General features: G+C 57.9%; 5 protein-coding genes across 5 annotated transcripts; 2 read left to right on the top strand and 3 right to left on the bottom strand.

Annotated features, from left to right (window-relative positions):
- Positions 1-475: 475 nt before the first annotated feature.
- Positions 476-13304, bottom strand: CNKSR1 (connector enhancer of kinase suppressor of Ras 1). Its single transcript, XM_075564069.1, is given in 22 exon segments — positions 476-820; positions 822-1046; positions 1360-1541; positions 1617-1716; positions 1793-1854; positions 2001-2074; positions 2767-2838; positions 2950-3023; positions 3882-4054; positions 4368-4398; positions 4475-4629; positions 4717-4790; positions 4879-4949; positions 5052-5153; positions 5446-5514; positions 5631-5690; positions 6186-6290; positions 6369-6410; positions 6772-6856; positions 7629-7810; positions 7916-8073; positions 13253-13304. Coding segments are annotated over 22 exon segments (2391 nt in total). The 3' UTR covers positions 476-577.
- A 2298-nt stretch (positions 13305-15602) lies between these two features.
- On the top strand, positions 15603-16080 carry ZNF593OS (ZNF593 opposite strand). Its single transcript, XM_075563945.1, has 2 exons — positions 15603-15647; positions 15934-16080. Exons 1-2 carry the CDS (start codon positions 15603-15605, stop codon positions 16078-16080), a joined length of 192 nt encoding a protein of 63 aa, XP_075420060.1.
- A 361-nt stretch (positions 16081-16441) lies between these two features.
- ZNF593 (zinc finger protein 593) lies at positions 16442-17348 on the bottom strand. The gene is made up of 3 exons (XM_075552714.1): positions 17086-17348; positions 16810-16872; positions 16442-16730 (listed from the first exon to the last, which is right to left on the bottom strand). The coding sequence occupies exons 1-3, from the start codon at positions 17283-17285 to the stop codon at positions 16589-16591; spliced, it is 405 nt and encodes a 134-aa protein (XP_075408829.1). The 5' UTR covers positions 17286-17348; the 3' UTR covers positions 16442-16588.
- A 1477-nt stretch (positions 17349-18825) lies between these two features.
- On the top strand, positions 18826-22284 carry C1H1orf232 (chromosome 1 C1orf232 homolog). The gene is made up of 4 exons (XM_075538585.1): positions 18826-18909; positions 20527-20610; positions 20713-20810; positions 21991-22284. The coding sequence occupies exons 1-4, from the start codon at positions 18826-18828 to the stop codon at positions 22271-22273; spliced, it is 549 nt and encodes a 182-aa protein (XP_075394700.1). The 3' UTR covers positions 22274-22284.
- Positions 22285-24247: 1963 nt separating this feature from the next.
- On the bottom strand, positions 24248-25054 carry FAM110D (family with sequence similarity 110 member D). The gene has a single exon (XM_075538576.1). It carries the CDS (start codon positions 25049-25051, stop codon positions 24248-24250), a length of 804 nt encoding a protein of 267 aa, XP_075394691.1. The 5' UTR covers positions 25052-25054.
- Between the last annotated feature and the right edge of the window lie 2245 nt (positions 25055-27299).

Here is a 27299-nt window from a genome sequence, read left to right as displayed (position 1 = left end):
TGTCCCCCCCACCCCATCCTCTGAAGCCAGGGTAACCTTGCCCTCTGCCTCACAGCCTGAACTCCTCCTCCCTGTGACCACAGCCTAACGACCCACTGTGCTTTCCTGGGCAGGAGCTGGGTGTCGGGGCACCCTTCCCCACTCAAGGCTCTGTTTCCCAATCACTCTTTCCCACTGGGGCTGGGCCTAGGCCTAGGAGACTGCCCTCTGGCCCCCAGGGCTAGGGACAGCTGAACTTGGGTGTCAGCCTCACCAGTCATGGACCCCCAGCCCATCCTTCAGGCAGGCCCGGAGCTCCAGGAACAGAGCCCAGGCTAGTGGGCCCCGCCATGGGCCAGTTACCTGCCCTGTGGCCAAGAGCCTTCACCCGTCTGACAAGTTTTCACCCCAGTCCACTCAGGGAATCATCGCTTGCTTGATTGCCGTGTGGAAGTCAAAGGCACATAGAGACTCATTTCAGAGAAACAGACTTTATTCAATTGAAATGTGTAAACAGATTTTGGCAGCGGGGGTCGGGGCAGGAGACTGAGGAGGGCAGGGTTATGCCCCCACGGGCTGGACAGAGGTAGAGACTTTCTCAGCTCAGGCATCTGCTCCTTCGGTAAGGGGGGAGGAGTGGCACGGAGCCCATTTTATTTTGCCCCACTCCTGGGGCCCAGGGGCTGGCTGGCAGGGTAAAACCATGGACAAGTGCTTCGTCCGACCCCATCACAGCCCAGGATGGACAAAGAGAGAGCCGCCTGTGGGAGGTTAGGGCTTGAAGTGGTCCTCGAGGTCTGATGTCAGGAGGTTGGAGATGGCTCTTTGGGGGCAGGAGGCAGGAGCTGAGAGTGCTCCTGGGGGTCAGAAGGCAGGGAGTGGGAGGGTGGCTCTCCGGGGCCGGTGTTCAGGGCCTGAACGCCGTCCTCAGCCAGCAGTACCCCACAGCTCCCCAAGCTCTCCGAGTATAGCTCCTGGTTCTGCTCCTTCCACCGTCGGAACTTCTCCGCAGTCAGATGGGGGTCGTCTAGCACTTCCTCCAGGACTTGAAGCTCCTGCAGCTTGGCCTGGGAGAGGAGGGGACAGGGGCTCAAGGGGCCATGCCCACTCAAGGAGGAGGTGCCCATGCCCAGAATTAAGCCGGGAGTCCAGCCTCCAGAGCCCAGGGCCGAACTCCATCTCGGTCAGATCGTTGGATCAGGCAGGGAGTCCCGTAGAAAGTTCACATCCCGGCTCAGAGCCTAGGGCGTGGCCCAGCCACAGATGGGACCAACTGGACCCTGGAGCCCAAGGTGGAGCTGGGAGCCATCAGGCAAAGCCAGCGAGCAACACGGCCCTGCTCAGCTTAGAGCCCTGCCGCTTCCCTGGCCGCCCGCTGACCTGGAGGGTGCTGCGCAGCACCCGCACCCGGTGCGCCCGCTCATTGAGTTGGGGCTCCCGGTTTCGCCGCATGAAGGAGCTTCGCCACTGCTCATGGGTGAGGGGCTTCGGCTGGCCCAGAAGGGACACGCCACCCTGCCTCAGCCCCTGGACCATTCTCTCCAGCGCCCCGTCATCGGTCTCTGTGGAGGGAGGGTGTGGGATGAGAGGGTGCCCACTCCGGCCCCCAGCCCCAGCCCCCAGCCCCAGCACAGCACCTGAAGGGGGGCCAAAGGAAGTTCTCGGGCTGCTCAACGTGGGGGTGGTTGCAGGTGACATGTCTCCGTGGAGAGGACCCCAGCCGTGGGCTGGGCAGGGCTGCAGGCAGGGTGGGGCAACAGGAGGGGTCAGTCTGAGCTCCAGGCCCTGGCCTTCCCCAGCACCCTCTACTCACTGAGGACGAGCGTGATCCAGCCTCGTCGTCCGGGTCTTCGGCTTCCGTCTCACTGTAGCAGTCTGCGGTGGCAGGGGCAGTTGGGGAACCCCTTAAGCCCAGGGCTTGGGGAGGCCAAGCGATGGGTCAGGATGTCTGAGTTCCCAGGAAAGGTGGAAGTTTGGGTGAGACCAAGGTGCCCTCTCTCCAGCCCCCGTGAGACACCCACCTTCCTCTCGGGAGAGGGAGGCCCGGCCTGGAGACTGGTACTTGGAGATGCAGGTGATGAGATGGCGTACCCACCTGTGGAGGGGCCAGTGGGCCTCCAGGAGAGACCGAAAGACATGGCAGCCGTCAGTTTCCAGTCTCCAAGGAGCCCTGGTGGCGCAGTGTGTTAGGCGCGGGGTGGCTAACCACAGGGTCGGTGGTTCAAACTCAGCAGCTGGTCCTCAGAGAAAGAGGAGGCTGTCTGTTCCCATCAAGCCGCACCGACTCAGAAACCCTAAGGCACAGTTCCCCCTCTCTTCTAGGTCACCCGAGTCTGACGGGACTCGAGGGCCTGCCTGGGTGTCTGTTGAGGGAGCCCCAAGGGCACAACAGGGACACACTCAGCTGCCCTGGGAAAGGTTGGCTGCTTGAACCCTGCCAGGCACTGCCAGGGAGACAGACCTGGTGGCCTGCCCCACCCCCAACCCTTACCCGTGATGACCACAGCTGAGGCCGCCCTGGGGGCAGGTCTCCACAGGTTGCTATGGGCTAGAGAGCACTGACTGGCACCTAATGCCAACCGCCAGGCTGGCTGGCAGAGTGTGCACCCATACCCGCTGCTCATTTCCTCCTCGGAGCAGCTCTGGGCAGGGGGCCCCATCACTCATCTGCTTCGTGGGTGAGGAGAGTGGGGCTCAGAAAGGCGAGTGCTTTGACCAGCCACTGTCAGAGGGACCCACAAGGCCAGACTCGCAGAGGCTGGGAGCTGGGGTGGCAGGGGCACGCACATGCTCAGATCCTCCAGGGTCTCCGCAGCGAAGATGAAAGGCTTGTACACGTTGTGGGTGAGCTGGAACACACTGCGGAGGGCAGCAGGGCCACGCTCAGCCTGGGCTGCTCACCCAGCATCCGGGGAGTCTGTGCTGGGGGACCCCACCCCCACCCCGGCAGCCCTGTCCACCCGGGCTCACTATTTCTTCTTCTGATCCTGCCCGCTTTCCAGGCTGTAGTTGGAGACATTGATGAGGCCCTCGGCCTTCTCATCCTGTGGGGAGGGGGCCGCAGGTGGGGAGGTCAGCTGGGAACCCCCATACCCTGGAGACTTGGTCAACTCCCTAGCAACCCTGGAGGCAGGGAGGGAGGTGAGAGACCATCTACCCCTCCCCCCATCCCTCCCCCGGCCCCCACCTCTGTGCCTAGGCCTCCTGCTGGGAGCTGGGGTAGGGAAGGCAGTGTGGCTGAGGGGAGCCTTGGAGCCTGGAAAGGGGAGCCAAAGACACCCAGAGAAACAGCTGAGAGAGAGAGAGAGGGCTCTGCTACAGCACTTACGCCCTCACTGGACACAAAAGGAGCTGCTCATGCACTGAGCCTTGCAAGTGCAGTTCCCACAGGGAGGTTTCCTTCCCTCCTCTGGCCTGACTCACAGCCCTCGCCCCCACCCCCAGCAGGGCTCTCTCTGAAAGGCTCTTGGACTCCTTGCGGTGGACGAGTCACCTCTGCTGGGCTCCCACATGTCCCTAGCTTCTCCTCACACAATGTCCTTGACTGGGTGTCCACACCCACCTCTCCCAGCCTCTACGTTCTAAAACAGCAGGGACTGTCCAGTTCACCCAAACATGTGCTGAAGGAATAGACAGACTCAACAGACCACCATTGGGGTGGGTTGAGTTCGCTGGGGAGGAAGGCCCAGGGGGCCGGGATCAAAAAGCCTCTCTCTGCTGCCAGCTCACACAGCCTGAAGAAGCTGCTCAGAAGGACACCCCACAACTCCACCTGTGGTGAGTCCTGCTGACAGGTGGGAGCACTGGGCACACCTGTGACCACAGAGAGGAGTCTGTGGTGGTGCTGGGACAGGAGCCAGGGCCTGGGGTGACCTACTGGCCTACCTGCGGGAGGGTCTCACCTGGGGCTGGCGGTACCAGTAGAGCGTGTGTCCCTTGAGCACAAACCAGCCGCGGCGCCAACGCGGGCCCATGAAGCCACCGGGCACCTTGCGCAGCAGCAGCCAGCCATGGCAGTCCGGCTGGCCCAGCTCCCGGCAGGACACCCGCCGGCGGCTCAGCCGAGTCGCCACGCCTGCACACCAGCACGGCCAGGTCAGCGAGCGGCTGGGGAGGTCCTGCACCCCTCAGCCTGCTCCCTTGCCCCCCACGAGCATCTCCAAGTGATGGACTGTCACTAGGCTCATCTCTGGGGTTGGGGTGGGGGGCTCTTCCCATTTCTGAGAGGGGGAATCGGAAGACCAGAAAGGGCAAGCCTCTGGCTGCGAGTCACGGAACTGGCCTCTCCAGCCCCAGGGATAGAGAGCTGTTTCAGGGTCAGGCTGGCGTGAAGTGTGAAGGGAGTTCCTCTGTGTGGTGTCCCCCACCCCACCGGGAATATTTCATACCTTTAGATTTCTTCCGAGCGGGCACAGGGCTCTGGAAGAATATTAAAGGGATTAAGAAGATTCTCAGTCTAGAGCCCCCAGTGCTCTAGGCCAAGCCCTGAGTTTACCTTTGTAGGATGTCCTAGGGGCTCCAGAGTCTCTGTTGCCCCACTTGGGAGTGTGGATGGGGGTGCAGGGGTGGTGGGTTCAGGGTCAAAGGAAGCAGCTTCTGTCAGAGAAGGAGGAGACGGAAGGAAGAAGGCACTGGGCTCAGTGTTAGGACCTGGGGAGAGGCCCAGGTGAGCGTCAGAGTCACCCAGATGCCTAGCCTGGAATGTTGCTACCTGCTGGGGTGGGGCTTTGAAATTACCTGCCCAGGCAGGGCGGGACCCAGGACTTGGGCTGGAGGTCAGATCTAGGACAAAGAAATCCTCTGGCAGGGCCCTGGGGAGAGCAAAGGGGCACAATATTGGCCAGTGGCCCCTCCCACTGGGACATCCCCCCCCTCCACCTCCAGGGCAGAATCCATTACCTGGGAAACTCTGGGGACAGGGGTAGCGATGGGACCCTCAGGCTTGGGGAAACCAGGACCTGAGGAGGGGTCTGCGGAACAATCAGAAATGGGGTGATGAGGCTGACAACAGGGGTCTGAAAGCAGCGGGGATGGGGGAGTGGGGTGGTGGTGGCAGGAGGTGAGGGAGGTACCTGTGGGGGGGTCTTAGGCACCAGGACCTTCTTCAATACTAGGCTGGCCCTGGCTGGCTCCCGCAGCAGCTCCCTCACCACGTTCTTATGGGGCCAGCCCACCTGGGGACAGGAGGGGTGGGCAGCACAGAGACATCATGCTGGCACCCAGCTGGGCTGGAGGCTCTGAAGCAGCCCAGCCTCCTACCTCTGCCCCACCCAACTCCTCTAGGAAGCCCCCATGTGCCCTTCACCTTGGCCCTGGCACGCCGCTCTGGTCTATCGGGGGAGTTGGCTCACCACAAAGAAGGCAGTCTCTCAACCCTGGGCTCCCAGCAGAACCCTTGGTTTCGGCCCCGCCCCCCGAGCCCTGCTTTCTACACATGCCCACCCCAGGGACCCCTCTGCTGCTCACCACCACCTGATCGTTGACCTGGACAATTTCATCTCCAGGCAGGACCTGCAGTCGGCAGCTGGCGGGAACCTGGTGGAGGATCCAGGGTGCGGAGAGTCAGGTCTCCTGGGGCCTGGAGCTGGCTGGGTTGGCAGGCGCAAAGGCCTGACAGTAAGTGGCTGGGAAGGGGGTGGATGGGCTCTCACCTGGGGCCCCACTCGAGACACGAAGTGCAGACAGTTGCTGGTGGTGTGGATTTCCAGGCCCTGCACAGAGGTGGAAGCTGGGTCAGTGAGGGTTTGGACAGGAGGGCTAGTGGGCAGGACCCCTGCTGGGCAACAGTATTACTGGGTAGGCGGGGCTGGAGAGGCTGCTGGTCCAATTAGACCCAGCCTCAACCTGCTGGGGCTGTGGGTTTGGGCCCTCTCTGGGCCTCTGTCTCCGCCTCCCAGGGCCGCAGGGAAGCTGGGCCCTAGAGGCACTAGACTCTTGGCAGCTCTCCTGAAGGGATACGCAGGCATGGGCAGGACTCCCCAAGTAGGTCAAAAGTTAGAGCTATGCCCACGCCATCTCCCCTCACGTGCCCCTGAGCCCCTGTTCGTCAGGACTGGGAAAGTGCTACATGGAGATGAGCCCATCCAAGTCCGCTGGGCCCCACGCTTCTCAGGGGCTAACCACCAAAGATTCTCTAGAACCCCAGAGTCCTATTTCAGGGCCCAGGCCAGGGGACGGAGGGGTCGGAGGTGAGAGCCAGGCCTCACCAAAGGCTCATCCAGCTGTACCAGCTCCAGCACGGCCCGCTGCTCCAGCAGCTCCTTGGGGCTGCAGCTCAGGATGTTGTGGCAGATCCCAGTCACGTGGCCACACTGGAAGAGCGGAGCAGCGTGTCCAGCCAGAGTGTGGCCGGCTGTCTGTCCCCGCTCCCTGCCCCCTCACAGACTCACGATTCTCAGGACTCGGCTCTCCTTCTCCGCTGCTGGGGAATCCTGGGAATGTAGAGAGAAAGTGGGGGCTGCACTGAGGCTGGGGAAAGTGGGGTTCCCGGCCGTCTCTCCTGCCCCTCTGAGCTTTTGCCTCTCTGCTTCCTCCCACTGAGACTAGGCCCCCAGAACCCATTGGACATGCCCCTCTCCCTACCTGCTTCTGGGAGTCAAATAACCGGGGCTTCCCTTCCCACCCGGGGACCCCATGCCACCACCACCCTATACCCAGTAGCCAGATCGCCTCTCTGCCTGCCCTTGCCTTGCCCCGTCTTCACACCAGATCCCATGCTGATTCATGGGTTATAAAAAGCTCAAGCCTGATTTGGTCTCTGGCCTGGGCCAAACTGGCCTTTGAATCTCCTACCTCCTGCAAGGCCTGGCTCAGCTCCCCGCACAGTTCCCCGATCTCCTGGCAGGCCGAGAAGTCATTTAAGTGGGAGAAAAGGTACCTGGCAGGAGGATCGGGGGCAGTGGTTAGAGACTGCGCTTCACAAGACAGTCACTTCGGCACTCCGCTGTTCACTCACCTGGGGTTGGGTAATGCCTGCTCAGAGGGGCTGTGGTGCAGGTCAGCGGTTCTCAACCTGCGGGTCGCCACCCCTTTGGGGGTCGAACGACCCTTTCACGGGGGTCGCCCGATTCATCACAGTAGCAACATGACAGCGATGAAGTAGCAATGAAAATAATGTGATGGTTGGGGTCACCACCACGAGGACCTGTCTGAAAGGGTGGCGGCGTGAGGAAGGTTGAGAACCGATGGGTTGGATGGAAGACATGGTTTAGCACAGAACTTACTTGTCCAGCACCTAATACATCGACAGACCTTTGCTGGCGGCCCCGAGGTGACAGACTCAGTAATGCTTTGACTCTGACTGTAGTGAGTATTGTGAAGTACAGGAAGCTCGGAGGGGGCTGACAGGGAAAGGCCCCAGAGGGGGTGACATGTGACCTGTGACCTAGGAGGCGCGGATGCAGCCAGGGAAGAGGGCTGAGGGGAGCACTCTGGCAATGGCTGTGGATAAGACTGCTGTGACCACAAGCTAGCTAGAGGGCCCCAGGCCCCCAAGCACCTCTGCATGGACGGTGCGGCATGAGAGGAACCCCGCTGTGCCCTGTTCTGCCACCTCTGGACAAGAGCCAAGCTCTGTCTTCTTCTCCCAGGCCCTTCCGCACTGTGGAGGAAACCAGGGCGAGCAGGGACCCGCGAGGAGCCTGAGGTACCTGTTGAGCCAGAAGAGGAGGGTGCGAGCCTCATGCACCAGCTCCACTGCGGCACTGAAGACATCTGCAGGGGTCTCCTTGCAGGTCCCCAGACGGCCTTGGACCAGGCTCTGGAAGGTGTGGGCCCCCGCCAGCAGCCGCTCGGTCAGGCTCTGCAGGTTCTCTGTCTGCAGTCCTGAGCTCTGTGCCGGTGAGGGGGAAGGTCACCTCCCTGGCAGTGCCCATGGCCCATCAGCACCCCATCAGAATGGTGGACACTGTAGCCCGTGTAGCCGCCATTCTCTCACCAGGGCCCGGAGCTGCTCCACGCCATCCAGGATGAGCTCCTGGTGACCCAGCGGCCACACGGTCAGCGCTTCCAGGCTGCGGGGGCAGAGCTGGAGCAGGTGCTTGCCCGGTAGCTGCCAGTCTTCAAAGGGATAGTCCTGCAGGGTATCATCGAGGCCTGGAAGGAAGCATGGGTTGGCATGGAGGGTGGCACCCCCTCTCAGGCTAGTTCTGTACCCTGGACAGCCCTTTGCCCTCCCTGAGCCCCAGGTAGGGTTCTCCCCACTTCAAAGACGAGGCTACTCAACTGAGAAGGGTATCAAATAGGGCACTAACTCTCAAATTAGCAGCATCAAGGTGACCTTGGAACTTACTAGAAATGCAAACTCAAAATAATTGATCGATTATCAAGGGTTCATGAGGTGGGGCGGGGAGGAAGGGGGAAAACGAGGAGCTGATACCAAGGGCTCAAGTAGAAAGCATATGTTTTGAGAATGATGATGGCAACAAATGTACAGGTGTGCTTGACACATGGATGGATGGATGGTGATAAGAGTTACATGAGCCCCCAGTAAAATGATTAAAAAAATAAAGCAAACTCTTGGTCCTCCCAGTCTGGGTGGATCAGGGGGAGGCAGCTGGGCCCAGCAGCGTATGTTCTAGGAAAACCCCTGAGTTGCTGAGGGAAAGGACAAGGGCATGGGCGATGGAGTCCAGCTAGCAGTCGAGCCAGTGCCTCAGTTTCCTCATCTACAAATGAGGCTGATAAAAGCATCTACCTTCTAATCATAGGCGGATAAATTACACGCTACACGTCATGCCCTGGGCCCATTCCCTGGTCCATAGTAGATAGTCAATGGCCACTGTCATTATCGCCAGCCTCTCGGCCATGGCCTACACAGCCCTCTAAGAGCCGGTCACTCCCTGCCTTTTCGGCTGTCTCAGTGCAGTCCCGCAGACATGCTTCAGCTCCACAGCCTAACTCCTTGTAGCTCCTGGGAAGTTCTTCTTGTCGAAGGTTCTTCCTTTTGCCTGGACTGCCCTTCTAACTCCTTCAGTTCTCTCCTTTGTTCCCCCCTTCCAGGAAGCCTTCCATGACTCCCAGTCTAGGTCTCCTTGCTACTGCAGTCCCGGCACCTGCTACGCCGCAGTATTATGACTGGCTAGTTTATCAGGAACTCTTCAAGACCAGGGGTCTTGGGGGCAGGCTGCTAACTGCAAGGTCAACAGTGTGAACCCAGCAACAACTCTATGGGAGAAAAAGGAAGATTTACAGTCTTAGAAATCCACAGGGCCAGTTCTACTCTGCCCTATAGGCCCAACATGAGTGGGAATTGACTCAATGGCAGCAAGTTTGGTTTGGTTTGCTTTTCTTCAAGGTCTAGGCTGTGAAATAACCATTCATCCCTGACCCCCAGTGCCCAGCCTGGGCCTGTTTGTTACAAGGTAAACCAAACCAAGTCCATTGCCTTCAGATTGAGTCGGACTCCCTGTGACCCTATGGGACAACGTACAACTGCCCTGCAGGGTTTCCCAGGCTGTAACTTCACAGAAGCACAATGCCACATCTTTCTTCCCAGAGCTGCTAGTGGATTTGAATCGCTGACTTTGGTGGTCAGTTGAGTGCTTAGTGACTGCACTGCCAGGACTCTGGTGCAAGGTTGCTTGCCATTAGTTGCCATTTGATTCCTAGTGACCCTATGTATAGAGCAAGACACGTCATTCTCACGTTCATTTCTCTGTGTGAATCCATTGTTGTAGCCACTGTATCAATCCATCCTATCAGAGGTCTTCCTCTTTTTTGCTGCCAGGGAAGGGTCTCTCCAAAGTACATGAGACAAGTCTGGCATCCTTGCTTCTAAGGAGCATTCTAGCCAAGGCAGATGTTTGTTCTTTCAATAGTACTTCCTGTGGGGGGAGGTCAGGTGTTTACAGACATCCCTGAAGGCAGTCGCTGCCAGACTGCTGTCTCCCCCTACCACAGGGGTGGGCCTGCTCCCTACTGCTGGAGACAATGAACTATTTCTCCCTGAAGCTTGCAACCATTAGCTTGGTTCCTATAGGTGGGGCTTGCACCCTACTGCTAATGGTTCCTATGGAGATCCAGCTGCCATCCTGACTTTAGGATCCGCCCATCTTGCCACATGTGTACCCCCAATCCCTTCTCTTCCTATTGCGTACATACCCCTAGATCACCCCCTCCCATTACTGTATTACCTATAGCACAACCCCTTCCTGCGACATATGTCTTCACCTGTAATTAGGGGGCTTGCATGTCCCCAGAAAATATAAAAGCCTTGGTTAGCATTAAAGATGCACTCTCTCCCCCAATACAATAGCACCTCGCCCTGCTAAGCAGCCATTGCAGGATACCCATCTTCCCGACATGATCACTGAAGACAGCCGTGTGTGTAAGCAAATGTGGTGAAGAAAGCTGATGGTGCCCGGCTATCAAAAAAAGATATAGTGTCTGGGGTCTTAAAGGCTTGAAGGCAAATAAGCGGCCATCTAGCTCAGAAGCAACAAAGCCCACAGAGAAGAAGCACACGGCCTAAGCGAATACAAGGTGTTGAATGGACCATGTAGCAGATACAAAGGAACAAAAACAATCATTGTGTGATCACCTTCCTCACATAATGGCTGAAGACGAGCAAGTGTGGTGAAGAAGGCGGATGGTGCCCGGCTACTGAGAGATATAGCGTCTGGGGACTTAAAGGCTTGAAAGCAAACAAGCAGCCATCTAGCCCAGAAGCAACCGAGCCCACACGGAAGCAGCACACCAACATAGGTGACCATGAAAGACAGAGGAGACCAGGTCTCCAACATCAAAGGTGGGGTGGTGGTGAGAATCACATCTCCGTGAAAGAGGGGGAGTGCATGATGGGGACCCAATGCCCACCTGTAGAGAGCTGAACACCCCTTCCAGAGGGGTAGTGAGGAGGAGATGGGCCACTCAGGGTTCAGTGTAGCAACAATGAAACTCAAAACCTTCCTCTAGTTCCTGAACGCTTCCTCCCCTCCCAATCATCATGACCCCAATCCTACCTTGCCTTACGGACCTGGTTGTACCAGAGGATGTACAGCGGTGCAGTGGGGATCTGGAGGCACAGGGAATCTAGGACAGACGAACCCTTCAACACCAGCGGTGGGAGTGGCGACACCAGGAGGGAAGGGCATGTAGAAAGGGAGAACCGATCTCGGAGATCTATGTGTAACCTCCTCTCTGGGAGATGGGCAAGGGGGAGGCGGGTGAGGGGAGACGCCGGAGAGTGTAAGATAAGATATAATAATTATTTATAAACTATCAAGGGACCAGGGGTGGGATCGGGGAGGGAGGGGGATGGGGGGAAAAAAAGGGAAACCGAGCTGATTCCAGGAACCCAAGTGGAAGGTGAATTATGAGAGTGACGAGTGCAACGAATGTATAAGGGTGCTTTGCTCAATTGATGTATGTACAGATTGTGATAAGAGCCTTATGAGCCCCAATAAAAAGATTAAAAAAAAAAAAGATGCACTCTCTCTCTCCACATGGACCCCCAAGCGGGGCTGAGGTGAGCATGCTACCATGAAATGTGTCTGACTCCATTTATTTCAATATTTCTCTTCTATCTCTCATGCTCTCTGTAACTTTACTATGATCTTTACTTATTATCGCTGTACAATTGCGCCTACTGGACCCGTAATGATGTGTTAGGGGCTGGCTTCCCCTGGCAACTCCCAATGTTCTTCACTGGCCCCCAAAGTCAAATGCATCAATTCCTCCGTGGTATTTCTTATTCATTGTCCAAATTTCACATGGATATGAACCAATTGAAAACACCATGGCTTGGTTCAGGCACTCCTGAGTCCCCATAGTGATATCTCATTCTGCAACACTTTACATAGGTCTTGTGCAGCAGATTTGCCCAATGCAGTATGTCGGTACAAGGCAGACATTTAAAAAAATTGTTTTTTTTTAGAGTAGAATCTATTGAGTGCTTACTATGTGCCAAGAAAAATTTTAAGGGCTTTCTGCATATTAACACATTTTGTCTTCACCTTATCTCAAAAGATGTAGGAATTTTACATCTCTAAAATCTCCATTACACAGACTGGAAAATTGATATATGGGGAGGTTCAAGACCTCACTCACTGTTGAGGGAATTCACCCCATCCTGAGCTAGCCTTCTTCACTCAGGGATGAGTATGGGGCCCATCGTTCCCCCTCATTTGGTGTGCCATGATGAGGCCTGGGCTGGGAGTCCATTAACCTGTCACTCCCTGGTTGTAGCCACTCCAGCCAGTCCTTTCTCACCACCAGTGAGGGTATGGAGCTACCTTCCTCCTAGCTGGAACCGAAAGCACACTCAGCACCATCAAGTCAATTCCAACTGACCCAAGAGAAGAGGGCAGAACTGCCCTTACGTGGTTTTCAAGATGGTAAGTCTTTACAGGAGTAGACAGCCTCATTTTTACTCCCACAGAGCTGCTGGTGGGTTTGAACCTCTCCCCTTGTGGCCAAAAGCTTACTGCATAGCCCACCATGTCCCAGAGCGCTCTTCCTCAGAGCCCCATATTGAGCTGTATGTGCTTTTGCCTGTCTTGTTTCTGTCCCTTCTCTGAGAGCAGCGTTGCCTTTCCCATTTTCTGGATGGGGAATAGGCTGGTGAATGGCAGTGCTGGACCTCAGACCCAGTCTGGGAGTCTAACTCCCGCCCAAATCCCTACCCTTCCTGGGACAGGTCACTCTGCAGGCCTCCAGCTCCATCCCCTAGGAGGGCCTTGTAGGCCCTTCCGTAGGCTGCAGCCAGAAGGGCCTCACTTTGAGGAGTCTTTCTGCAGTTTCGAACTTGTGCCATTCACCTGGGATCCATCCCTGTGCACCTGGGGGCAGCATCTGTTCCCCACCCTGAAGGGGCACTAGGTGGGGCCGTCAACGGCCTTCAACTTTCTCACCTTGAAGAGCTTCAGTGTGTGGAGGGCTCATTCTACTCTGTAGCCTCTGAGCAACTCACTCACTTCCTGGTTCGGAAAAGTGAGTCTAACAACAGCCCCCTGGGCCCTGGGGCTCAGGGAAGATGAAGGCGATAGTGTGGGCGTGGGCCCCGCCCTGTTTTCATTACACAAACGCTGCCTTGCCTTCCCATCCCCACCGTGGGGGCATCTTGGGATGTTGGGAGACGAAATACCCTCTTCTGAGTCCCCAGGCCTTCCAGGGTCTTCTCGTCAGACCCTGTGGCCACCACTGTATTTGGTACCTGGCTTTAAATATTTGACTGAGTGGACAGACGCACGCCATGTCTTTTCCGTCTTCCTGTCCTCTCCCCAGCTGGCCAGGCCTCCCCTCACAAACCCAGCTCTGTCCCGACCCCACCCACCTCTTAGCCAAGCTGCCACCTTCTCCGGGGTCCAGGCCGCTACGGGTTCCATGATCGAGTCCTTTGGCTCCGGATCAGTCCTGCCCTCGCAGGAATTTCCGCTCCCGGAGACCAGACCTGGGCGGGGCAGGGGCGGGGCGGCTGCATACCTATGCCCACGTGGCAGGCCAGGTGAGAAGCTGCCAAGCCACTGGTCCAAGTCCTGCCCATCAGCACAGATAAACCGCCCCCCTGCCCCACCCTCCAGGCAGTATGCACCCTGGCAGCTTGGAGGAAGTTGTGGCCCAGGCCTGTGATTAGGGCCCGTGGGATCTTAACCCCCAACTCTTAAAAAATTACAGGATGGGCCCCTGTCCCACATACGATTCAAAAAGGGGTTAAGGGAGCAGGTGTGCAGCTGTTAGCTCTGCGACAGTGGGGCTGGGTTTAACCTCAGGGCCTGTGGAAAGGGCACCAGGCTGCTACCTCAGAGGGAACCTTCAGAAGAGGGATGTTCAGTTCTGCCTTGGGACAGCTTGGTCAAGTTTCCAGAATAATGCTTTTAAAAGCATACTATAAAATGCTTACAATTACAGGGAGAATAATTATAATAAAACTTATTTAAATACACAAAATTAAAAGATATTTTCTGAATTGGGTGACGGAGCAAATCATTTGCTCCTTTCAGCAATCCGTGCTATCTTGTTTCCGGTCATTGATTGCAATCCCTCATCCCACTGCCACTTCCGGTCGCCAAGCGGCCTCCTTTCCTAACCCTTCTAGCCCTTGAGCTCTGCCCTTGGGCAGTGGCTGCCGTGATCTCCAGCGGTTCTCCACCTTCCTAATGCCGCGACCCTTTAATGCAGTTCATGTTGTGGTGACACCCTAACCATAAGATTTTCGTTGCTACTTCATCAATTTTGCTACTGTGATGAATCAGGCGACCCCTGTGAAAGGGTCCTTCGACCACTAGGTTGAGAACCACTGCTCTAAGCAGCTGACCTTACAATGTGCTCGCAAGCAGGTCCTAGGCTGGGTACACAATGAGAAACAACCTGGGGAACACTCTTTTGTACCCCCCCACCCCATGCCATGCTCCAATTTTTAGTTATTCTGACACCAACTGCTCCTCCCACCACCCGCTGCTCCTCGGCTGGCTCCACACCTCACTGCAATGGTCACACGGACCTCAGACAAAACTCAGTTATAGTTTATTAAGGAACATCACAGGTTACCCTAAGTCAGAATGCAGTCAGTGGTCCACAGCAGTGACTCTTCTCAGCCAACAGTCAAGCCTTTTACTGGCCCTCCGTCTTTCAGCCATGTGGTCCTTTGGCTTTTGTCTCCACAGGTCAGGAAGCTGGCCTGCTCCTCTACCTCAGTCTTATAGCTGCCTTGCCTCACCTCTGGTCTTGGTCTGGCTCCTTTGCTGTCCCATGGTCTCCATGGTGCAGCCTCTGCTGTCTCTGGTCTTGGCCTCTGCCACTTCAGAGATCTTGATGGTCTGGGGTGTCTTCGTGTTCCCGATTCTGAGGTGGCTCTTACGCAGAGCGGTGGCTTTGATGGAGGTGTACCTTTTGCCTTTCAGCAGACCATACCCCCAAGGAACAAAGGGTAGTAACTGAGTTCACCCCCTTGACGAAGGTAGAAACTTGGTCCACCTTTCATCCTGCCCATTAGTAGAGAGAAGTTCCTCCAAAATGCGATTAGAACCATGGGGCCATAAGCTAGAATTTATAATATGTCACGTAATGAATTATGACTAGAAGGGTCATATGGATTGATTACATCTCAATAGTCTCCCCAACTCCATGAGGCGGCGGTGTCCTCGGCTGAGGGCGGGAAAGGACGGGAGTGTCCCCGTGAGAATCCATCTCCGGGAGAGGGCAGGTAGATCTAACAGGAGCCACCCAGCAGGAAACGGGAGGGCTGCTTAGAGGGTCTCATATAGCAGCTGTCGCGTGGCATCCAATCATCTGAGGTAGAAGGCCGAGGTCAGGGCTCGGGGAGGCACCCCCAGTACCTGGTCCACAGTCTGGCCTCCTAAGCACTGCCATGGCCTCGCCTGCCAGCGGTTGGGGGAGGCGCTGCTGCTCAGGCCTGATGCTGATCTCTCCTGACAGCTGCTCCGGAGGCTGGCAGGGCAGGCAGGAGGGCGGAGAAGGGGCTGGAGTTAAAGGTCTAGCAGGCCCACTCACTGCCAGACCTGGGCGGGCAGGGACTGGTAAGCATCTTCTGAGGGTCTGGGTCCCGTGCAGGGGGATGTCAAAGATCTCAGGACCCTCATTTCTAGCTGTTGGCACTCTGTCCCTCCATGCTTCTCAAGCCCACCCTCACCGCACAGGTCGCCCGGAGACCAGCGTCCTCCACCATGCGATTTCGACGTCTGACCCCAGGCTACTTCCGAGTGCTACAGGTAAGTACCTCAGCGGCTGGCTTCCAACATTACAGGCCCCTTCCTCTCTCCCCAGACCAGGCCTGCGCTGACAACCCCCCGAGAGCCAGGCTGGCACGTTCCCTGCCGCCTGAGCAGCCGGGGCCCAGATGGGCAGTGAAGCGAGAGGGATTGGGGTGGAATCGCCCTGAGGCAGCTATGGCGCCCGTGTCTCTTTCCCCAGCTGCACCTTCTCAGCAACCCCCTTCCCTCCACCTTTCCAAAATTCCCAACCAACGCCCGTGGTGCACCCTTTGTGCATCCGCAGATGCAGGTGACTGGGGAGCTGAAGGCAGAGCCACGGAGCCGGCTGGCAGGGGTTGTGGCCACACTGCTGGCCGTTCTCGGGCTGGGCGGCTCCTGCTACGCGGTCTGGAAGATGGTGGGGCAGCGAACACCACCACAGGCTCCATGATGAAAGTCAAATCTCTCACTGCAGCCCAGCCCAGGGAGAGGTGACCATCTCAGGAGTCTCGTGTGTGTGTGTGTGTGTGTGTGTGTGTGTGTGTATGCGCGCACGCCCTACCCTCACTAGAAACAGGACAAGATAAGTCAGACTAGCCACCCCCACAACACCCCAATTCATCTGAGTGGTCTGGGGGCTCCAGCTCAGATGTCAGCGTGCAAAGGGAAGGCAGGTGTGCAGTTCTAACGCTGGACCAAGTGGGGAGTAGACAGCGGGGCCTGCTGCTTACATTGGGAAACCCTTACAGGTCAGGGGATTTGGAGGAAGGTGGGGGCTCTGGCCTGGGATTTGGGGAGTCAGAGGCAATCCCTTCTTTGTCCAGCTCCTTTATTGGATGTAGCACCCAAAGAGGTCATCCGGTCCCCAAACCCAGGGCCACTCAACGTTGGGTCAGTCTCTCCTAGCCCAGTCTTTGCATCACTGTCCACAGGCTGCTGTCCTGACGCCTCAGATCATGTCAGGTAGAGGTGTCCATTTCTGGGACGTCAGTGGACACCTCTGTGGGCACTGGCAACCGCTTGGGGGGCACATAGGAGCCCATGCCCGCTGCCCTCTCAGCCTCTTCCTGACTGTAGGGTTCCACGCACAGTTGCTTCAGCCTGGGAGAAAGGAGGAGAGGAGCTGGAGCCGCCTGCCCACCTGCCCGGCACCCATCAGTCGCCTCCGACTCCCGCGTACCTTTTCTTGTGGTCTTTGGATCGAAAATGGGTCCTGAGGTTGGCGGAATCCACGAAGTACCTCCTGTGGGGACGGGAAAGGCAAAGGGGAGGTAGTGCCCTGTGCGCCCGCCTGCCTCTCAGCCCCGAGTTCGTTCCCTCCCTGACGCCAGGTTCCAGGACTGCGGGAATCGGAGGCAGGAAGATCCACGGGTTGCAAACGGCGACCCCCGCCCGCCGTCACATTCCCTGATCCCCACGCGCCCCCTCCACCTCCCCAGGCCCGGCCCGGACTCACGCGCAGGCCAGGCAGCGATGCAGGCCGCCTCCCGGCAGGTCCGGGTCGGGCTCGGCGTCCGGGCCGGGCGGGGGCCGGGCGGGACCCTGGGGCCGCAGCTCACGGTGGATCTCATCCAGGTCCGGCCGCCGCCGCCTGGCCTTCATTTGGCGGGCCAGGGAGTGCGCGCGGTGGGCGCCGGTCCGGCGGGAGCGACCCATGCCCGCTGGAGCCCGGAGCACGGTGGGCAGCACACGTGCGGGCTCTTCCGGCCGGCTCGATGACGTCACGCGACGCCCGGGGGCGGAGGCAGGCGGCCGGCCCGCCTCGATGACGTCACGGGCCCAGCTAGCTGCTGGAGCGCCCTCTGGCGGCGGGGGACGTCGGTGTGGACGGAGCAGGCTGCCGCAGGCCTCCAGGGCAGCTGGGGAGGCTCCGCCGCGCTGCCCAGCCCTTGCCTGGCCCAGCCTATCTCAGTTCCATCTTCTGACCTGTCACCGCTTACTGGCTCCCAAACCCTAGGCTCCGTGGTGGGGCGGCATTGATAAATGCCTGTGATATCAATAAATCAATAAATTACTGAAGAATTTATAAATTATCAAGGGTTCGTGAGGGAGGGGGAGCAAGGAGGGAGGGGGAAAAATGAGCTGATGCCAGGGGCTTAGGTGGAGAGGAAATGGTTAGAGAATGATGAGGGTGCAAATGTGCTTTACTCAATTGATGTATGTATGGATTGTGATAAAGAGTTGTATGAACCCCAATAAAATGATTTATTTAAAAAAAAGTTGTATGAGCCCACAATAAAATGATTTAAATAAATAAATGGATAGAAAAAAATTACTGAATGGATGGGTGGGAATGTTTGGATTCCGGCCCCAACACTGCTTCCTGAGACCCCTCCAGGCCCTGACAAAGCCCTCTCATGACTCCCCAGCTATCCTTGTGGGGCTCGGCCGCTAGCCATCCAGGAGAGAGGATCAAGAAGAGGAGGTGTTTGGAGAAGCTGCCTGGCTCTGCCTCCTTTCTCTGACTGCAAAGGCAGACAGAGCCTAGGTGTCTTGTGCCGGGTGTTTCGAGGGCCAACGAGCCTTTGTTGGTTCGCTGTTGCCTGGTGCCGCCCAGGCTGGCCAGAGGCAGCTCTCAGGCACAGGCTGCAGGAACTCAGCAATAATTCAGGGGTTCTAGCTCTTTAGAACCTGTTGCCAGGAAACAAGGAGACAGGCACGTGCATCCCTCGGGAGAGGGACTCAGTTTCCAGCTCAGACAAAGTAGGGAAATGTAAGCCGAGGGTGAGGGTGCCGGTTGGGGGCCTAGGGGCCTTCCCTCTCCAGTTCAAGGAGACTGGCTGCGGACACAGGGCCTGGTCTCAGCTGAAGGCACTGGTGGCTCTAAGGTCCAAATACCTGATGAATGGAAAAGCGGGCTTATCTGGAGCCTTTCCAAGGCTTAGGCTCAAGTCATCCTAGCCGCCAGGAAGGAGGCCTCTGTGGAGAGAGATGTCTTCATGATCCTTGGCCAATATGGGTCAAGGGAAAGGCTGAGGTGGCAGCAACCCTCACCCACCCCCATCCCAGACTCCTTGGGATCAGGTTCACCCACTGGGCCCGTGCCAGCAGGGGAAGCTGGTGCAACTTTAATGAAGTCACCGGATCCCTGGGACAGTCTCTTGGACTCACCAAGTTCCTGGAGCCAGAGCCACCAGGTGCCCACTGAGCCACGGCCTTCCAGTGCCTGGGTGCTGGGTCCGGCTCCCCTGCAGCCATGAACCAGGCCTTCTGGAAAACCTACAAGTCCAAAGTGCTTCAGACCCTGAGTGGAGAATCTGAGGAGGACCTGGCTGAGGAGGTGGGTAACATCCATGCCTCCTTGGTGGGGCCTGGACAAAGGGGCAGCAGGACTGAGAAGAGCAAAGAGGGACAGGGGACAGGCTCTGAGCAAGAGAGAGACACAACTGAGCAGGCGCCCTTGGCATACTCAGAGGATGGCAAAAGCCAGGACGGCCAAGAACACTAAGGAAAAGAAGAGCGGGGTCACGGGAGGAGTAGTGTCCAAAGACCTCAAGGGTTGTCACCTGGGAGAGGTTCTACCAGCCTCCATGACCACTAGCCTCACAGGGTACAATCAGCTTGACCCAACTTTCTAATGGGCAGAGGCGGAGGCGAGCCAAAGTGGGACGCTGGCTTGCACAGGTAATGACCGCTGTACTGCGGAAGCCAGGGCGAGTGCAGTGCTAAGTGCCGGAGTGGCCCGGGGTTGGGGGCCCTGACGGCCTAGTGGTAATGTGTTGGGCTGCGATCCTCAAGGTCAGCAGTTTAGAATGAACAGCTGCTCTTTGGAAGACGGGCTTTCTACTGCTGTGGAGTTACGGTCTCAGAAACTCACAGGCACAGTTCTTCCCTATCCTATAGGGTCACTATGGATTTTTGAGAGTGCGAGTGGCCCTTGTCCTCTGAGGGTCACCGTGGCAGCCTGGGATCAGAGCCATCCATGGACCGTGCTTTGTTCTGACAAGGCTCAGAAACTGAGAACCATCTAGAGCAGGGGTCCTCAAACTTTTTTAACAGGGGACCAGTTCACTATCCCTCAGACCTACTGGAGGGCTGGACTATAGTTTAAAAAAAAATATGAACAAATTCTTATGCACACTGCACATATCTTATTTTGAAGTAAAAAAACAAATGGGGCAAAAACACCCAGTGGGCCAGATAAATGTCCTTGGCGGGCCACATGTGGCCCGAGGGCCGTAGTTTGAAGACCCCTGATCTAGAGTCTGTGGTAGAAGGCAGTCATACAAAAAAATGTGGCAAGGACAGGAACCAGTCCTGTGGGTGTGCGTGTGTGTGCATATGGCTAAACGGTTTGGTGTTGCAGTTGAGCCTGTGGGTGACTGTATGGCGGCATGGTTGGTCTCTGGTCTATGTGAAATCCCCAGGAAGGGGTATGTGCAGGTGTGAACTAGGTACAGGTCATTTCAGGTGTGTACATTTGAGGTCAAAGTGTATGCCTGCATGCAGCGGTGCCAGAATTTCCAAGATTAGGTTTGTGTGATGCGTGCGTTTGAATGTGTGTGGACATCTGGGAGCGCGGAGAGGTTGTGAGTTCTGTGGGCGGGCCTCTATCTGCAGTCTCATAAGTGTATGAGCAGGCATGATATAGCTGTGTGCATGTTTGTTACAGGGGCTCACACCACATACACCTGCTCATGTACAGGGGTGTGCGGACATAAGAGTGCACGATTTGTCCACGTCTTTGGGTGTGTCTGGCCACGGCTGTGGGGCGCAGGTGTGTACCCAGTGCTTTGCTGTACAGAAATGGCGGTGGTAGCTTTGTGTACAGGCAGACCTATGTACATTCCTGGTCCCCCTGAGGAGTGTGAGGTGTACAGGTGTGTATTTTGTTCTGTGGATTGTGGGGGACAACCCTCTAGGGCTTCTCATGCCAGGTGGGGATCTCATGTTCTAGAGGGAGAACCCGGTGTTGGTGGAGTCTGAGACAGCGGAAGCAGCTGAAGAGGCCTTCAACCCCATGTCACAGCTGGCCCGGAGGGTGAGTTTTCCTTTCTTTCCCCCCAACCTAACTCTGCTGCTGTGGGGTCCTGGATCCCGGGTCCCAGGGTGCTGGGCCCTGACACAGAGCTCCTTCTTCCAGGTTCAGGGAGTTGGGGTAAAAGGATGGCTGACCATGTCATCTCTTTTTAACAAAGAAGACGAGGACAAGCTGCTGCCACCAGAGCCTCCTGCAGACCAGTATGTGTGGGTGGCAGGGCATTCTGTGAGGGGCTTGGGGGCTCCCCTTCCCTCGTGCCCTTTCCATTGGTTCATCCTTCCACGGGGCAGGGGCTGAGGAGGGACAGCCTCTGGCTGCTTCCCTTTCTCTCAGCAGGAAAAATGCCAAAGCAACCAAGTGAGGGATTAGGTTCGATCTCAAGAGGAACTTCCCCGTTGTGGGGTTGGGGTCCTAGAAGGATTCATGGGGCCCCCTCTCCTTATCCACTTTGTGGGAGTGGGAAGGGTGGTCATCTCCCTATAATCTAGCAACAGAAGAGAGGTTTGGATGTTTAGAACGGGGGGGGGGGTCCAGATTAGCGGTTCCCTCTCCTTCCCAGGAGCTGTGACATATACAATTTCCAGGCCCCTTCTTTAGAGATTACGGTCCAGCAGGTGTGAGGCGAGGGCCAAGCGTCACAGAGGATTCTACAGCACCGCCCATTGTCTTAGGAGGTCTTTGATGGCTGGGGGAGGGACGAGGGAGCAGTACTCTCCACTTTGCCTGCCCCAGGGTTTCGCTCTTCCTCCCTCCCAAGTCCGCGCGGACTCCCTCGTCCTCAAACCTGAAGGCTTCCCCCTCCAGCCTCATCGCCCCTCCTAGACTGGCCTTCCACCCTCATCCACCTGCTAGCTGTTTGAGGCCCTCTCTTCTCTAAGCTTCTGCTCTAGGTCTGGCTACTTCTCCCTGGGTCGCTCCACCCAATTTTCTCCTAAGCCTCCTCTCCCTTTTCCATTCCGGCTTTCCCTGGAGCTTCCAACCTAGCCCCTCCCAGCCCTGCTTCCACAGGCTCCACCCCTGCTCTCCCTGAGCCCCGCCCCCAGAGTCTGGCCCCGCCCCCAGCGGATTCCACGCCCGGCCCTTTTCCCACGTCTCTCAGCGCTCCTCGGCGAGCCCGCTCCTCGCCTCCTCGCCCCGCCCCCCAGCTCCTGGCCCCGCTCCCTTCCGGGGGGTCCTGACTCCGGGTCCTTCTCCCCACCGGACTTCTTGCTAACTCCCTGACCTTGTCCGACCCACGTCCTTCCTCAGGGCCAGGCCCGGTTTCCTCGCTCCCGGGCCGCTCCAGTCACCTGCCAGGCCCTTCCGCCCCAGCGCTCGCCCTTTCTCCCCGGCCCCTGCTCATGCGCTCTCCGCTGTCCCCCGGCCCTGCCCTCTCCACAGCCCGCTGGCGGCGCGACCCCCGTCGCAGGCGGAGGCGGAGGCGGAGCCCCGCGGACCGGGCTTCTGGGACGCGTTCGCCAGCAGGTGGCAGCAGCAGCAGCAGGCGGCGGCGTCCATGCTGCGCAGTGCGCAGCCCCCCGCGGAGCCGGACCCCGAGGCCAGCGAGGAGGCCGCCGAGCGCCCCGAGCCGCGGGACGCCGACCCTGCGGCCGGCTTCAAGTGGGGCTTCCTCACCCACAAACTGGCCGAAATGAGAGTGAAGACTGCGCCCAAGGGCGACTAGCCGGCCGGCGGAACTGGGCGCCTGCTCCTCCCCAGCTCCCATAAAAGCCCGTGGCCGGACTCCTGGTGTGGCTGCCTGCTTTTGTCCGGACACCGGGGAGGTTTGCTTATGGGTGGGGGGCTCCCGGGCCCGAAGGGATCTCCTTCCCCGCAACAGCCTAAAACCACTGCTCTCCAGGAGCGTCGACCTCTTAGCGACCCCAGAGGACTTACTGGAACTCCTCCATAGAGTGTCCAAGCAAATCTTTCCTTAGAAGCGGATCATTCCCCTGGGGTGGGTTTGTATCGGGACCGCTCGCTTAGCATCCCACCACTTAGCCACTGGGACAGGGAGAAAAAAAATTCCGAATTATGCTGCCGGGGTAGCTAAAATATCAGACATAAGACAAAACGTTCTAGGGAGCTGGGGAGCTTCAGGGAGTGGACTTCAGAGAGTTGACAAACGTGGCCTGTGCGGCCCTACTATGGGCAAGGCTGGGGTTGCCCTAAGGAGATGAACAATTCAGACTACCCGCGAATCCCACAGAGTGACAAGAACTCCAGTTGAGACCCCAAAAGAGTGCAGTCCTGGGAAGCTCAGAGGAGGTGAGGGGGGCTGCGGAACTTGGGCAGACTTACTGAAAGGGTTAGATTGAGAGGAGAGAAAAGGTAAACTGGGCCAAAAGGAGAAGGCCTGTGAACAAAGGCATGGAGAGGAGAGCGTGTGCATCTGTGGGAACCAGAGGCCGTGACCGAATGAGGTTGCCATCAACAGATGGAGGTTTATAGAGCCCCTTCTTTCTAGTCACCACTCCAGGGCCACCATATCCCAGCCCTTCACACCTCGTGACCACAGGGGGAAGCAAAGCTCCGGGAGTAGGGGCATTTAGATCCCACATCCCACCTCCGTCCCAGCCACCAGCCCTAGTGGGGACCGACCTGGGTCGGTGGAGGAGATAGTCAAGAGAGTGTTGCCGGCGAGTTATTGTAATTCATGGCGACGTAGGGTTTCGGAGACTAAATCTCTACGGGCGCAGAATTCTCTCTCTCTCCCACCGGTTTGATCCCTGGCTCTGCGGTGAACAGCCCCAGGCGTATCCGCTTATCCCAGGGCGCCTCCTGGGGGTCCTTGTAATAGCATGGGGGAAGGGCGATGACTTTGAAGCACCATGATGACATAGTTGCAAAGCGCTCTGCAAATCCCCCAATTCTCGCTGCCATTCAGACTCATTACTCGTTCAATAGTTCGGACATACAGGAACGCTATAAATCGGAACAGCCGAACTAGTACTGTACCAAGATTACCGGTGATGTAGTGGTTTTCTGCTGTGCCTGGAAGGTCAGCCCTTCGAAACCACCAGTCTTGCCTTGGGGAAAAGGCTGCGCTTTCTGCCTCCCTGATGAGTTACAGTCCCGGAGTTCCACCCTGCCCTACAGGGACGCTCTGAGTTCATATCGACTCAGAGCCAGTGAGTTTGTTTGATTTAATGCTACTCTACTATGGACACTAAGTCGGAGGTTTATAACCGCCTCTCTCCCTCGCCCCGATTTTTAAAAGAGAGGTCCAGCTGAAGCTCAGGGAGAGTAAGTGCTTGCCCAGGGGCGCAGTCCCAAACCCACACTCTAAAGCACTGCAAACTTTTGGGCACTCAAACTCACCCGCCCGCTTTCCTTACCATCTGTGTCCTAGTCCAACCACACCGCCCATTAAAAATGCTCTTTTCCTTTTATTCAGCAGGCTTTTGGGATGTCCCACCGTAGTCGTTAATCCCCAGGCCCGGCCTCCACAGAAGCCACGCAGCTCTCCCGCCGCGCCACAGCCCAGGGAAGGGTCTCCTGAATCACTTTGTCCAACCTCTCCGGGGTTCTGGTGGGAAACCCGGGAGCCCAAAGGAAGGGCTTTGCCTAAGGTCTCCCGCGCATGATGGCGGGGCGCCCCCGCGGCGCCCGGGTCCAGCCCGGCCCTCGGGGGCCCCTCTCGAGCGTGCGGCCGCGCTCAGACCTCGGACTCGCGCGGCGGGTCCCTGGCGCGCTGGCAGCCGTACAGCCACTGGATGACGCGCGCGTTGCGCTCCACCACCGACACCGGCGGGCGCCCGTCGCGTGCGGAGCCCGCCGCCCCCGCGTCCCCGCCGCCGCCCGCCCCGTCCGGGTCGTCGGCCTCGCTGTCGCCGGAAGTCCAGTCGCTGCTGTCCCCGGAGCTGGTCCGCGGCGCCGTCCCGGGCTGGGAGCTGGCGTCGGCGGCCCAGCTCTGCGGGGAGAAGCGCTCGGCGCCCAGCACCTCCACCAGCGCGCGCTCCAGGCCGCAGTAGTTAAAGAAGCGCTCCTTCTCCGACAGCGGCAGCGAGCACGTGGGGCACAGCGCCCGCTTCACCGTCGCTTCCGGGGCGTCGCGGGGCGCAGCCCAGCCCCCAGGGACCGCAGGGCGCTCTGCCGAACTCGGGCTGCTCGCGGCGGCGCCTGGGGAGGCGCCCAGGAAAAGGCGTCGCACTAGTCCCTGGCCCTTGGCGTTCTCTTTGTTCACCGAGGTCTTGCAGTCCCGCTTCTGGCGGTAGAAGATGAGAGAGTCAGGCCTTGGCAGCCTCCGGCCGCTGCCCCGCCGGATGGGTCTGGGCATCCTGGGCGATGCAGAGGAACCCAGCTCATTGCAGGGATGCGGGGTGAGCGGGCCAGGTGTGCCCCGCAGGGCTGGCTCCTGGCGCCTGGCTATCACTTGATGGGTCTTAACATACTTGGCTTTGTCTGCTTCCAGCCTCTCCACGGCGCTGGGGGTCCGTCCCCTGGGAGAAGCTAGAAGCATCTTAGTAGCGCCGGGCTAGACCGCACTTCCCATAAGCCACTGGCAGACAGCTGGCCCGGGCGCTGAGAGCTGGGGCTTCTTAGAGCCTGCAGGGAGAAAGGAAGGTGTCCAGAGGGCAGGCCTTCCTGGGGCTAGGATGACCAGCCCTCTCCAGCATTCAATGAAGCAGGCCTCCCCGTCCAAGGGTCAGAGATTCAGGCTCCCCCTCCTCTTCCTCAGAGCGATTCCGTTGGACCTTCCTGGCTGCCCAGAAACATAGGCAACTCTGAGGGTGCCCCAATCTAGCCACAGGACCATGCCAAGCAGGCGTCAGCAATCAGGACACTTAGACAAGGAAGTGGGGCTGGCCCCGGCTCCATTCCCGAAAGTGGCCTCAACCGGAAAAAATACCTCTTCCCAGCCTAGCAGCTTTGAGTCCAAGACAAGGAGGCTCCAGAGCCACAGGCTAGCTCTGGCTGGACCCACCCTTCCCGCCCCCCAAGCACGGAGGTCAGGGATATAACCACAGGGTAGGAGCCTCTTGTAATTGCAGCCAAAGGCACAGCCCAGGCCTGGCAGGGCCACTTGGGAAGGAGAGGGAGGTGGTCACCAGGTCATGGCAGCCAGCCCACCAACCACTCTGTGCCCCTGTCAAGCAAATTCTCCAAAGCTCCGCAGTTACCATCACTGTCTAACCTCTGTGAAACTAGCTCAGCGAAGAAGGGGCTTGCTCCAGGGGAATGCGGCATGACTCATCTGTCCCTCTGAGAGTTTGCTTCTATTCCTGCTGATGGAACTACTGGGTGATCCTGCTAGAAATGGGTCCCTTGCCTCGCTCGCTACAGTTTCTACTACCAATTCTTCCCAACAATTTGCATGCCCAGAAATCACCCTCAGGGACCCTGCTGCCCCCTTCTAGGGACACCTTGTGACCCTCCACTGACTCCCTTCTGGGGAAGGGGCCAGGCTGTAAATCAAAAGCTGACAGGTCTGTCCATTGGCTGTAATAGAATGGACCGCCCACAGGCCTATGCACGCCCCCCCCCACACACACCCGCCCTTCACAGAGTCCAGCAGCTAGGAACACTTTAGTCCTAGGAGCTGAGGGGGCCTTGAATCTGGTGGCAACAGTACTTTTCTGGGGTGTGGGAGGGAGCCCCTCAGGAGACCTGGGTTCTATTCTGTTCACTCCAGCCCAACCTGTTTAGCTTTCCTGGCTCTCTATCTGGTGGGATAGAGTCAATTTCAGCCTCCGTCTGGTGGGAGCAGCCTCTAGTCAAGTCCAGGCCTGTGTGTGCAGAAGAGAGCCGCTTTGTGGGGTTTGCGGGCCTGTGACCTTTCAGAAGTGGATCGCCAGATCTGTCTTCCAGGCTGCTTCAGCTGATGGTCAATATTTAACCACTATGCCACCATGACCCCCTTGGTAGTTGGTGACTCAGAGCCCAGCTAGCCAAGGTTGCCCTCGGCCTCCCCAGAACTGTACTAGGCAAGGAGTCCGTTTCCCAGGTTCCAGGGGAGCCCTGCACTCCTCTGACCTCTGAGCAACCCATCCCCTCCTCTTCCCTGCTGAGCAGAGAGGCTATAAAAAGCCCCTAAACATAGGGACCAAAATAGTCCACTACACCCTGCCTGTTTTCTTGGCTGGCCGCAATGTCCGACCACAGGCATGCGTCCACCCTCGGACCTGCAGAGCTCTCCTTGACCCTCTGTTCTTCGACCACCTTTGCCGAGGCCCGGGGTTACCAGTGGGAGTGCCGCTCACAGCGTTACTTGGGAGGTGGACTGTCTTCTGTGCTCACGGACTGGGCCCCGAGGGATCCTCTCCCACCCCAGCCCTGGGCTCAGGTGCACTCACCTCTGCTGGGGGGGTGGGGGGGTGGAATTGCAGGAGTCCCCAGGCAGGTCCCAACTAAATCCAGGAAGGACAGCAAGAACTGGAAGTAACTTTGGTGGCAGCCAAACCTCACTCTCCACAGGAAAAGCCCAGAGAGCCTCCACTCCCCCAGATTAACCCTCACCTTCCTGACCCAGTGCCTGGCCTCCATTAACTCCTTCCTGATCACAGGCTCAGCTCTCAGAGCTGGACAGGACCTGAGGATCAGGTCCAGCTCCTCCAGTATTTTACAGATGGTCAAACTGGCCCTAACAAATGATTGGCCATGGAGGCACAGTGGTCTTGGGGCACAGCCAGGATCCAAAACAGAGTCTCCTGAGTCCCCAGTCTTCCTGAACAGACCCTGGTCAGGGGCTCTCTCTGACCTTGGCAGAT

The sequence above is a fragment of the Tenrec ecaudatus genome, chromosome 1 (genome assembly GCF_050624435.1).
Source record: "Tenrec ecaudatus isolate mTenEca1 chromosome 1, mTenEca1.hap1, whole genome shotgun sequence".
Classification (NCBI taxonomy): domain Eukaryota; kingdom Metazoa; phylum Chordata; class Mammalia; order Afrosoricida; family Tenrecidae; genus Tenrec; species Tenrec ecaudatus.
Note: the sequence above shows the minus strand (reverse complement) of the source record. Positions and strands in the feature narration are given on the sequence as shown.

What these genes read in the sequence shown, in the direction of transcription:
- FAM110D (XM_075538576.1), bottom strand. Translation starts at nt 25,051, where the DNA reads ATGCTTCTAGCTTCTCCCAGGGGACGGACCCCCAGCGCCGTGGAGAGG.
- ZNF593OS (XM_075563945.1), top strand. Translation starts at nt 15,603, where the DNA reads ATGCGATTTCGACGTCTGACCCCAGGCTACTTCCGAGTGCTACAG. An exon ending in GCTACTTCCGAGTGCTACAG is followed by an intron (nt 15,648 to 15,933) that starts GTAAGTACCTCA and finishes GTGCATCCGCAG; the next exon opens with ATGCAGGTGACTGGGGAGCT.
- ZNF593 (XM_075552714.1), bottom strand. Translation starts at nt 17,285, where the DNA reads ATGGGTCGCTCCCGCCGGACCGGCGCCCACCGCGCGCACTCCCTGGCC. An exon ending in CATCGCTGCCTGGCCTGCGC is followed by an intron (nt 16,873 to 17,085) that starts GTGAGTCCGGGC and finishes CCGTCCCCACAG; the next exon opens with GAGGTACTTCGTGGATTCCG. An exon ending in TCCAAAGACCACAAGAAAAG is followed by an intron (nt 16,731 to 16,809) that starts GTACGCGGGAGT and finishes CCTTTCTCCCAG; the next exon opens with GCTGAAGCAACTGTGCGTGG.
- C1H1orf232 (XM_075538585.1), top strand. Translation starts at nt 18,826, where the DNA reads ATGAACCAGGCCTTCTGGAAAACCTACAAGTCCAAAGTGCTTCAGACC. An exon ending in AGGAGGACCTGGCTGAGGAG is followed by an intron (nt 18,910 to 20,526) that starts GTGGGTAACATC and finishes CTCATGTTCTAG; the next exon opens with AGGGAGAACCCGGTGTTGGT. An exon ending in TGTCACAGCTGGCCCGGAGG is followed by an intron (nt 20,611 to 20,712) that starts GTGAGTTTTCCT and finishes TCCTTCTTCCAG; the next exon opens with GTTCAGGGAGTTGGGGTAAA.